This window comes from Arachis ipaensis, chromosome B6, assembly GCF_059453495.1.
Source record: "Arachis ipaensis isolate K30076 ecotype BB chromosome B6, ASM5945349v1, whole genome shotgun sequence".
NCBI classification, from domain to species: domain Eukaryota; kingdom Viridiplantae; phylum Streptophyta; class Magnoliopsida; order Fabales; family Fabaceae; genus Arachis; species Arachis ipaensis.
In genome coordinates this window covers 8,167,945-8,179,873 of record NC_142441.1, presented here as the reverse complement: position 1 = coordinate 8,179,873, position 11,929 = coordinate 8,167,945, and the positions used below count along the sequence as shown (strand labels likewise).

Genomic DNA, 11,929 nt, shown 5'->3' with positions numbered 1-11,929 from the left:
AGTTTAATTTTGATGCGGTAAGTTTTACAATCATATTCATTTTTTTATGATCATTTAGACAGTTAATGTGAACAGTAGTTATTTTTGCTCATGTGCCGTTATGTAATTGGATGTACATGTAAAACTACTTTACACTGATAGTGTATCAAAATTAAATTCATAAAATATTAGTAAAGGTATTATAATTTTTTACTTATATATATATGAGTAATTCTAACAAATTAAGATGTCTTTATATACAAGAATAAGAATAGAGTTTTTTTTTTGAATATTTGTAAGTAATTTTAAAATATTCTTCTTATTTAATTCGTATAATTTTATCTTTAATTATTGAAATACACTTTAATTCTATACTTTACATTAGTTCTACCTTTAATTCTATTTTGATGTGTTGTATTAATTCTCTCTTATTAATAATATTAAAATAATTCAATAAGGGATAATATTACAACATAAGGATTAGCTAACAAGTGTCTTTAAAGAGTTGTTTAAGAATATTAATATAATAAGTTTGTTTTGAAAAATTAAACATTTAAAATTTTCAATATATGTGTTGCATATTTAACGGAAAAAAAAAACTTTAAAATTTTTATAGAAATATCCTTTAACAAGGATGTTTGTTAACAAAATCCTAAAACATAATCTAATCATCAAACACAAACACTGACTACATGATTTCGAGTTTAGAACAGCTGAACAAGAAAGATACTCTTATGCAGAGTAAAAACCATGTTTGTGGGGCTCCTCTTTCTTTTTTTTTTTTTTTTTTTTTCATTTTAATATATGTTACAATAAGATCTATGTATTCTATGTATGGTATGGATATGTATTGAGTACAGCCCTTAGAACAATTTTAAAGCACATAACGAGTTGAAAGTAAAATTAAACTTTATTTCCAGCATTAAGAATAAACTAAATACAAATTAAGACAATATTTTGTCAGACTATCTGCTCACTAGAATATACAATAATTATGGGGAAGTTGTAGATATCTTATACTCCCCAATATTTGACTCTCTTCTCATTTTGATCAGACAAGGCGAACCAAACGGGCAAAGAATATTATTATAGCTAGCTCTGTACATTAAAAATCAGAGCAGGCAATCTGGTAGTGTCAAAATTCAATATTGAATGCCCAAAAGGCCAAAACTGTCCCAGGCCCTTCCAACAGAGGAGGGAGGGAAGGGAGTGCAAGTGCCCTACACTTGCTAGTTGCTACTATCATTTATTCTGTGTAGATTACAAGGGAGGGAAATTCTGCACTAAGGTAGACAGTTACAGAGTTGGCCAACTAAATTGTAGCTTCATCTGAAGTTTGCATCAGTTGCTTAACCTGCAACCATAGATGTTGCTCTCAAATTACAATACTCACATAACATACTAACATAACCATCCACTAAGACAGGAAAACAAAATAAATAAATGAATAATGAATATAAGTATGGAGAATAAGATGATCCTCAAAGGTAAAACTTGTAGAATTGTTGCAACGGTATAAATCATACCAAAGCATTTTTAAAACAGGTAAGTTAAAACATGCATGGACAGAGACGGCAAACACAAAAAGATGCTAAGGGTTGTATTCCTACTCTTGTTTTCTTACAGGTTAACATTTTATATCTCAAAAAATAAGTAAAGTAACTTGGATAATATTGTTATCCGAATAAATCTAGTAATTAGGATTATAATACACATTGATGATTTCCTATGGTAAAATCCATTTATAATCTTCTATATTGGGCTATAGAAATGACTGAAATTGAACTTTATAATAAAAAAAATAGCATTGCTACCTATATAATAGTTCCCCAAGCACAACACAAATAATAGTGCAAGCTTAACAGTAATATGATGCAATGCCACTGATCAAGATGACAACATACCTGTCACAATCTGCAAAAGGCAGCAACCAGCTTGCACAATGCCTAACTTGATCCTCTAATATTTATTCAAGTGAAGAAAGGAGAGATGAAATGCAATCAAGAGTCAGAGAGCCTTGACATCCACTTACTTACAACAAAATAATTTCACATGATCAGAAGCACTTGTATAAGTTGACAAACTGATGCGAACACAGCCAAAAGAGCCCATGAGAGAACCAGAAACAGGAGGGTCCAGTAACGTGTAGGAGCCCAAGAGAGTAAGGAAGCTGCCAGGGTGGACTCCAGACTACCATATGGGATAAGGTGTGTTGTAGGTGATTGTTATGAGTACATGATGGTAGTCTCGAGTCTACTCTAACAGCTTCCTTACTCTCTTGGGCTCTTGCACATTACTGGACCCTCCTGGTTCTGGTTCTCTCATGGAAACCATTGAGAACACATCACCTGCTGAAAATTCTTGCTGTACATCGCACCTTTTCTATTTTCTGCTTGTTCTATATCAACAAGAAGAGTAAACAATATAGTTCTATGACTAATCCCAAATTTGTACAAGATAACCTGCAAATAAGTTAAAATCTAATCAGAAAAATTATGGTCACATACACGAACATGTTCATGTATTAATAAAAGAGAAGGGCTCACTTTAGTCAGACTCTGTTTGACTTTAATTCCTGTAGAGAGACTGGACAAAGAGGATAAAGTGCAGTTCCCAACAGTAGAAGGATAATCACAGTTAATTGAAGAACCCATAAATCTCTCTCCAGCACTTACAACTTTACATATTTACATATTGAAGAAATAAGAATTCCTCCAGAATGAGAACAGAACAAACGAAGGCAACTAATTTCAAATTGCCACGTCTGCCTATATGTAGCATCATTTGACACATCAAAGCATCTAAAGATCGGCTTTACAGCACCTGACTTCTGAATCCCAAAGCCACCACAGTATCTCAGGGTTTACCAAAGCTTCCATTCTTGAACACGACAAAAAGCAGCTAAATTCCCCTGGCGGTAAATTGACACTTCCCTTTCACTGTGTATGGCAACAGATCTATATACAACACTAGCTTCACGAGTTGGCAGGAATGCTTTGAGATTCAACATAGCCTTTCCCCATCATAATTGGGTTTTAGATGATCTCTGCACAGTGAAGGTTCTAAACATGATCAAGAAACGCAGTTGTCATGGCCCACAATTTCATAATTAACTTGACCCTCAACGATTGTTGGCTTCCACGGCAATCCGTACCAAACGTAGCAAACCCTCCACATCTTGAAAGCTAAAATCAAGAGCCTTCTTAATAGAGCAGATACCTCCTGCTTTCTTGTCCATGCCTGGACTAGAATTAGCAGCTGCAAAAGCATTCCATGATTTCCTAGAGGCTTCCATGGCAAAATTAACATCCTGAGCCTGCAATTGATACATGTCGTTTATTTCAATATCAATCCGGACATATAACCCAACCCAGGGAATAAAAGAAACAACAATGTATGTAAGCGAGCACTGTAGCTGTGCCAATGTATGCTTTCAACAGCTTTCTTTACAAACATTCCTTAGGAATAACATAGACTTACAAAGTTGAGCAGCCGCACAAAATTTGGACGATTTCGTGCAGCAATAACATGGTTCCCAGCAACTTGGGGCGAATTTACACTCTTGGATAAGGCAACCTTATCAGCTGCTGTAGTGTTGTTAACATTGTCAACATCAGAGGCAGATGATGAAGGAGACTCACCTGACAAATGAAACAAAGTTCAAAACAAAGGAGAGACATCAGTCTATCCACATGATCAGCGGGAAAATACGTTTTAGGCTACTTGACATCAAATTAGCCATATACTTTCCGTTATTTTCTCTTTTGGAACTTCCTCAAAATGTCATTTACTTTCCTTCTCTATGCTGATACATTCAATAACACACTACAGGCAAAGACATCTATATTCATGACTATGCCCTATGGAATTCTTCCGACATGGTCTTCTTATATATAGATATATGAAAGGGGGAATATTCAACATATATATGCTGAATCTTAACTTTGTAGAGATGTGATTTGCAGGATGTCAAATAAAATTACAATGGAATGTGACAACTTCAGCATGGAAGCATTATTGCACCTGCAAGTGAGTTGCATAATTCATTACCTAAAGGAACCATTTGTAGAGCTGTCTGGAGCTCATGTCGATCTCTGCTTGCACTACTGTGTGAAGAATATATAACCCTCATGTATGCCACCTCCATGCACTTGTAGGCCAAAGCAGCTGAAGCCATATCTTTTGATTTCTCATATTCATGGGCACAAAACCTATTTAATGCAAAATACATTAGTGACATTTTGAGACATGTTTTCCACCTCAACCAATTTAAGTATAAATAATAAAGAGAATGGTAATACCAGTAATTAAAATAAGAGATAAAATAATCTTCAAAACAAACTAAAGCATGATGATGAAGATATTTTCTTACTCGCATAATTTTGCTGTGCTGCTATATATTTGAAGTGATTGGATTACATCACTGTGTTTAGCATGGTCATTGTTGCCAGATTCTAACAGAGAGGCTCCAAGAAGAAACTTGAGGGCTGCCTGGAAGTAGAGACTAGTGCCCTCCAGTGTGGATCCAGCATTCTGTATGATAAACCCAAAAATTTGAAGATAAGCAGCAAGAAGACCAAAAGAATAAAACCATAGAAGGGAATATATAAAACACCTTAAGACGATCAGCCAAATGCTTAAGATCTTTAGCTTCTTTCAAAGCATTGGTAGCAGCATGAGTATCCCTTCTAATTGGACTAGGGGCATCAAGCTCCTTAGATCTGTGTCCATTAGGTACAGGATTTCTTGAACCAATTTGCTGAGTTCCATTTTGATTATCAGATTTTTTTATTTGCTTTTTCTGCAACTTAGACGCATCATCAACTTTGGAAGGCTCAACTTTCACATCTCCATTTCCTTTAAGGAAACCAACAACTGGTCGTGGGCAATTACTTGATGGATCAACTTGAGCTCCTCCAGAGGGCAACAATGACAAAGACTTCCCTTTTCCAATTACTTCTTTATCTGTTCTTTCTGAAAGAGGCCTCTTTGAAGATGTTTCAGCATGACAGTCTGGCAACTGATTCTGACTTGGAGTATTTAGTGCCTCCTTTTTGTTTACAGCATCTGTACCAACTTCTTGAAAGTCGAGCCCCTTATTGAAATGACTCTCTTTTTTGCTACTCTCACTTTTCCCTGAAAGATCTTTCTTGCCAGCATGTATATTCTCACTTTGATCAGGCTTGAACCCAGACCTCTCTTGCAACTTAACTTTGCCATCATTTTGTTTTGCCTCGGATAAAGGAGACTTGTCTAGTGGCTGAATAGGAGTACTAGTATTCTTGACAGTTTCTGCAGGATTTTCTGACTTACAGCTCTCCTTGTTGCCCTTCACATCTGATTCAGCATTGTTCTTCAGGATTCTAGACACATTAGCACAATATGTATCAGTCCTGTCTTCACATTGATTCTTGATCTGCTCTTTAATAGGATAAGTACCATCTTGAGAAACAGTGCCCACACCACTATTGGTATGATGACCAGTTATTTGAGCTTTAGGTTTAGCAACTGATGTATGATTAACACCCTTATTCTGAAAATCAGACTTATGGACCATTGTGAAAGATTTGTCCTTCCTAGCTGCTCCAGATCGATCACTTCCACCCTCTTCAGCATCTGAGAATCTTCTTGGACTATCCACAACGGCAGTATCATGAGACTCATCTTTTCCCGCAACTTCCCTGGTTGGAAATTTATCTGTATATAAAACTCTCATAGGCGATGAAGAAACTGATTCCACAGGTGAGCCTTTCACTTCCTGCAAGCTGGCTTTGGTTTTATGTGAGCCAGAAACCTTAGAAGAACTGGAAGTGGTGGCTACAGAAGCCTGCACTGATCCCACGTCCCTTTTTAAACTGTCCATTACATCCAAGCTCACATGTGAACTCCCAGGATTTTGCCTGAATTTATGGTTTTTCATATGACCAACTCTTTTGTCAGTTCGAACACTACCTTTACTGCTACTTGATTCTCTTCCTTCAGATTTTGAATTTCTTGTCTTCTTTTCCTTCCTTGAATCACTGAACTCCTGTGCAGAAAATCTGCTCCCCTGAAGGTGGGGATTCCCTGTGCTACATGTTTGAGCATCCTGATACTCCTTCAGTTTCCTCTTTTTAACACTGTCAACAGCATCACAGTTCCCTAAATCCAGAGATGCTTCGTCCAAGAATCCATGTCCCCTATCTTTTGTGTTCTCAGCAGAAATTTGCAGCCTGTCTTTTTCGGATTTGGAGTCCCTCGAAGAAGAGCGGTCTTTCTGTTTAGATCGATCTTTACCAACTGAAGTAGTTGGAAAGCTGCTATTAGAGCCATGGCCCACCTTCCTAGTAGTCCCACTCTGTCCAGCAATCCATTCTTCATCAGTAGAACGTATCTTGTCAGTCTTAACTTTCTTGGTTGGCCTAGAACAATCTTGATCAGGATCCCTCCGGCTTTTCGCTTTCATATTCTTTGTATCACCTGTCAACACATTTTGACAAATGATGATAACGTTCTAGAAATTCAACAGGTCTTTGACCATCAGTATTTATTTTAATACCAAGTTAAAAAGCACAATGACAGAGTGGTTCAAATTACCTCCATCAGAATTGTTCTCCAACTTCTGCTTATTTTTGTGTTTCTCCCCTGGAACATCAGCCTCACTGACAACAGGAGATTTGTGCACTTCATTTAAGCTCCTACTTCTCACTGATGATGGCAAATTTTTCTTTATAGAAGATGACAATTGAGAAAAGCCATCTTTATTTTCATAATTTGATGAATCCTTCACAACTTTTTTCTTTCCCACAGGCATGCCATTAAGATCGTTATTTGGCTGGTGCTGATCAGGATGCTGAACAGTTGCCACAGTACCTCCGACCATAACACTCCCAGAGACATTTTGCAGGTTGCTTTTACCATCAGGAGGAGGCACTTGGTATAATGCAATCACAGCTTTTGTGGTTTCATCCTCAGTAAAACTACAGCGATTCATGTCAGGCCTGCACAATTATGCACATAATTAATTCGAAGTGGAAACATTTATGATTTATGTACTGACTTTAATGTGTTATTCAATGAAATCAATATAAGTAGTTCACATCATGTGTTACCAAGTAAAATAGATATTGTTTTTATGGTCAAATTGGAAGTACAAGCACTTGGATAGGGGAGGAGGATAGGTGGCCTGGTGCAGGAACAACCTTTCAACATCAATCATCACACCCCAATCTTAAAAGAGTGGGGTAAGTTCAAATTGATCTACAAGCTTATTGGCACTAGATATTTCAAGTCTGCACAGATATATTTAAAACAGTTTACCACTCATTAGAACTTACAGCCAATCAAGCATACTACAGAGCCACTTTTCAGGTAGGCTATCAGGATTTGTGCCAACAGGAAGAAGACGCCATTTGTGACACCTGTCACATAGTACCCAATGATCTTCTGTATCAACAGGAGCCATCATGACAGAAACTCCTTTCACATTCTCATTCTCAGCATCAGTACCATGTCCATTTCCGGTGTACCAGATATTTGTGGCAATTTTGGGGTATACTTCAGCTGTTAATGGTTTATCAACTTTCTTATCAGCTGATCTCTCCTTTGCTCCACAATTGATTGTAGACATGCTCCTCTGAGCCACCTCAGAGTCCTTCAGTTTAGCCTCCTTATGGGTTTCCATTGAATCCATTCTGTCCTCTTCTTCCAATTCCCCAAAGAAATCTTTATAAGTATCTCTAGGCTTTAAAAGACCCTTCTGTACTCTGACATCTTCAGTTTCACTTTTTGATGCCGAACTATCTTCAGAACTCTTTTTCATTTTAGTAACCAATGGGGATCCAGTCTTCAAGTTTTCTTTCTCCTTCTCTATAGCCACAGTGCTATTACTTCCCTTTGACTTCTTCTTTCCCACAGGGAATGGATGTTCTTTCACAACAGGTAATGTTATACTGTCTTGTTCACGCAGACTGTTTCTTTGATAAGCCTTCTTAGGAGGTTCTGTAAATTCAGTGCTTGATGCTGTCGTAACTTTGGAGATATTAGATTCAGTTATTCCTGAGTCACAAATTTTATCGCCAAGAGGAATGTCCTTTGGTGCATAAAATGATGAGTTATCCTCAGAAACCTTCCCTCCCACAAATTTTCTCCCTGCACCTCCCTTTGCCCTCTCAGCAAAACCATTCACTCCATCCAATGTTGGCTCCACCCATTCCTTTTCTGCCAGATCCGAAGCGGTTTTCTCCCTCATTATACCTTTTTTGGTTTCGTTCAATGAATTACATGGTCCATCAACATCCTTTACCAAATCATCACGGGATAAAAGTGGTAGCTTCAAGGTTTGTGAAACTAACTCCTCCATGTTCAATGCATTTCTACCTTGTTCCTTTGTTGAAAGAGCTCCAAGATCATTCCGAGTATTCTTCTTATTGCTACCCTTGACTTCCACTGAGAACTCATGACCCTCCAAAGACTTCACCTTTTTCCCACCTGACAATTTTCTGTCACCTTTTGCCATGTAAGACTCATGTAGCAGCATGCCAGAACCTTCTGGTCCATCCATAAGAAAAGTACGACGAATACCATCTCGAGTATGTACTTCATTTTCGGTTAATTCAATGAGATCATTAGGAAGAGGTGACAACAACATAGGGAGAACTGTCATAACCTATTCCAATAGAACATTATAAAGTTGAATTAAATAAACCTTCTAAACCTCATCAAGCCCAATGTAAAGAATACAAGGGAGAATCAAATTGTAAGAAGATAATTCACCTGAAGGATACTTGTAGGAGATTCAAAAGGAGCATCTTGAGGACCACGCGAAATTCCTTCGCTTTCTGAGGGACTGTCATCCAATGACGATGTTGGTGACATATCAAGACCGAGTCCACTGTATATCGCAGCATTTTTACGTGTTGTCAAATTTCCAGGCCCCATTTTTATTCGAACCTTCAGTACCTTCTGGTCTGCTATGCTAGTTGCATTCATGTTTAGGGAGTCACACTTAGAAGTGAGTGCCTCAGCACCAATGATTGATATGCACTTTTCTTGATTGGTTACATCGTCTACAGAGGGTGCCTTAACTGCAGGCACCCTTGAGGAGGTAGCAGAACCTGGCCCAAATCTTGAGGACTGAGCTCCAGTTGAAAATTGTACAGAATCCCCTTGCCCACTCTGTATAGTAAAGTATTAATGTGAAGTAAATCAAGAATGAAAAAATATCAAAACGCAAGCCATAAACCTCGCATATAATCATCGATTTACATACAAAGTTATACTTAAAAAAAAAACGGACATGCTTGTCCCATATTAGTATAATGAATGTACCTCAAGTTGCACAATATTAGGAGATCTGGGTGTATTTTGACTGTGAACTTTTTGTGGAGTCCTTGGATGAGACCAAACTGGTGAACGGTGATGGGTTGGCAAAAATGATCCATAACCACCAAATTTTGCTCCTGGAATGATCGTATGTTACTAAATATTATAAGTGGGAGAAAAACCCTTCATTATGTAGGCCTATACACTATATATATATAACAAGTTAAAACTGACCCAAATTTTCTGCAGACACCCCGCCTTCAAAATCTTTCTGAAAGTGTCCCAGAACATCTTGGATTTTTTCATCCTTATCAAATGAAATCCAAAAGTAAATCATCAAGGAAAATAACAAGAATAGATGATTAAAAATTGAAGAAGGCCTCAAATCATATTAATGAAGTTGAATACATGTAATGTAGGCATGTTAATAATATAGAAACATATGCCAATACATTTGGATGTGTCAGCTAGCCATCTTACAGTCGGCTAGTTTACAAATTAAGGAACAGAATTTCCATCATAAGTTATATCACTTTATGGACCTGATATAATGTATGCATTTCATGCTATCTCATAATTAATAAGCGGACTACACACATAATAACTCCAATATTTATATGTGCACAGTGGAAATTGTATTTAAGTTTATGTAAAGGGAAAGGAAATTCCAAAACTCTGAATTTTTAGCATTTTAACTGAAGCAAAAAGCACATCAATAATGGAAAACTTTCTACTTCAGAAAAGGTAAACCATGAAAAACCAGAGAAACAGAGACGGAGGGAAGGAGAGATTGAGAAATCTTTTACACAACCAAGCTAGTTCAAACTGCATTCCCATCAACATCTGATCAAAAGGGTTGACCAGATATTTCTTCAACAATCCAAAACCTTCTTTAACATCCTTAATGTAAAAAACACCAAATCCATTCAACTCACACTAACAAAAACACAATTCAGCACAGCAAATCACAAAAAGTACATAAACCATACCAACCAAATTTCAGGTTTTGGATCTCGCAGGCTAAAACAAGTAAACATCAACAATTCAAAGCTTCCGAATCAGAAAGATAACGAAGTAGAGCAATCTTCATAAGCCTTACAATGTAAGAGAGAGCAACATCGGGATCAACGGTGGCGTCATAATCTTCATGGTTCTGATATGAGCATGCTTCACCTTCTTCAAGCTCAGACTCCACCATCTCTCTCCTCCCAGCTCCTAATCCAAGCTCTAACCCTAAACCTAACCCCTTTCTCGCATCCCTACCTCCAGCAGAAATCATCCAAGTAAACCAAAATACACCAAAATCAAACCCCCAAACTTAAACCTCTGCATTGAGAACCTTCCATTAAAATCCCAACCTTCTCTTCCACCTCAAAAACTTCCACCAAAACAGTCAGCCAGAAGCTGAAGAATGAAAATTCTACACGATCTCGCAAGCTCGCGTAGAAATCACAAGCTCAAAAATAGCTCGGAACGAGAATTAAAGCGACAACCTCCGAGAATTAGAACAGGGAAACACAAAAATGAAAATTAAAAATAATAATAATTAAAAAATAAGTTTTGTGTTTGAATTCTGAGAAACTTTGAATTGAATCTCGTTATTGTGGAGTTGAGATCGATCAACACAGAGTTTGTCCCTCTCTCTCTCTCTCTCTCTCTCTCTCTCACCGTGTCTCTGTTTTTGGTGAATACAGCAGCCGCGTTTTTTTTCTCTCTCTGTCTTAATTTTAATTTTTTATTTATTTACGTGAAATGAATAATCTAGTTAATCAAATGGGATTAGATTTGTATAATTTAAATTAAATACTACGGTAAGAGGTAAGAGAGAGAGAAGAAAACAAGTTGATAAAAGAGAAAGAGAAAGAAAACCATTCTACCCACTTTGGTTAGGTCTTTGTTGGCTCCTCGTTTTATATGTTCCCCATCTCTACCAATACCATATTTACTCACAACCCGCACGCTCTGATAAGGCGCGTCCCTCCGCGTGCTTCCCTGTTTTTTTCAGCTCAATTACACTAACATTGTTAGTTTGTTACAGCAGTGTTAGGATAGAGTCTCTGATACTAGATAAGTACACAGATAGATACAGCTATAAATACACACAAAAAAAACATAAATATAAAGATACATATCATATGTTTATTGATAATATATAAAATACAATACGATACAAATATACAGAGAAATATAAATATAAAGATACATAAACTGCGTTTAGTGATAATATATAAAACATAATGATATAAATTAAATATTAATTTTATTCTCTTTGAAATAATCTATATCTCATTATTACTACCATTATCATTATTATTACCATTACTGTTATTTTTTGCCATCGTTACCATTGATATTTTGATAATCAATCTAAATTATCGCAAGGTGTAACAGATCCTATTTTTAACCAAAACAAATAAGACAAGAAAAAACTGATGATAATAATAATAAAAGTACTTTATTTCATGTTATAAAGTGATCTTAACCACCTAATTGATGTCGAGCACTCCCAAAAAGAACAATTATTCACCACAAAAATAATAAAATGTAGAAATTTAATACCTTTCTTTTTTTGTTATCTCTCGTATCATGATTATCCGTGTCACTTCACTTTTAAGATTATTGAAATCTGATCTCCTTTATGCCTTTT

At 36.6% G+C, this 11,929-nt stretch overlaps 1 protein-coding gene across 2 annotated transcripts; it reads right to left on the bottom strand.

Moving 5' to 3' along the window:
• Positions 1 to 870: 870 nt before the first annotated feature.
• Positions 871 to 11,166, bottom strand: LOC107645611 (cysteine-tryptophan domain-containing zinc finger protein 3). 2 transcript variants are annotated; one of them, XM_088491574.1, is made up of 14 exons: positions 10,382 to 11,166; positions 9,517 to 9,589; positions 9,289 to 9,419; positions 8,734 to 9,135; positions 7,296 to 8,626; positions 6,556 to 6,959; positions 4,595 to 6,438; positions 4,352 to 4,512; positions 4,030 to 4,190; positions 3,460 to 3,620; positions 2,526 to 3,295; positions 2,328 to 2,441; positions 1,884 to 1,938; positions 871 to 1,333 (listed from the first exon to the last, which is right to left on the bottom strand). In XM_088491574.1, exons 1-11 carry the CDS (start codon positions 10,559 to 10,561, stop codon positions 3,101 to 3,103), a joined length of 5,043 nt encoding a protein of 1,680 aa, XP_088347700.1. In that variant the 5' UTR covers positions 10,562 to 11,166; the 3' UTR covers positions 871 to 1,333; positions 1,884 to 1,938; positions 2,328 to 2,441; positions 2,526 to 3,100. The 2 variants fall into 2 exon arrangements, with proteins under 2 accessions (XP_088347700.1, XP_020959515.1); XM_021103856.2 differs by having other exon boundaries at positions 1,884 to 2,441.
• Between the last annotated feature and the right edge of the window lie 763 nt (positions 11,167 to 11,929).

Excerpts from the sequence above, each read along its gene's own strand:
- LOC107645611 (XM_021103856.2), bottom strand. The coding sequence starts at position 10,561 with ATGATTTCTGCTGGAGGTAGGGATGCGAGAAAGGGGTTAGGTTTAGGG. Across the intron at positions 6,960-7,295 it reads TGTAGTATGCTTGATTGGCT|GCCTGACATGAATCGCTGTA; the intron begins GTAAGTTCTAAT and ends ATAATTGTGCAG. Across the intron at positions 3,621-4,029 it reads TCTACAAATGGTTCCTTTAG|GTGAGTCTCCTTCATCATCT; the intron begins GTAATGAATTAT and ends TTCATTTGTCAG.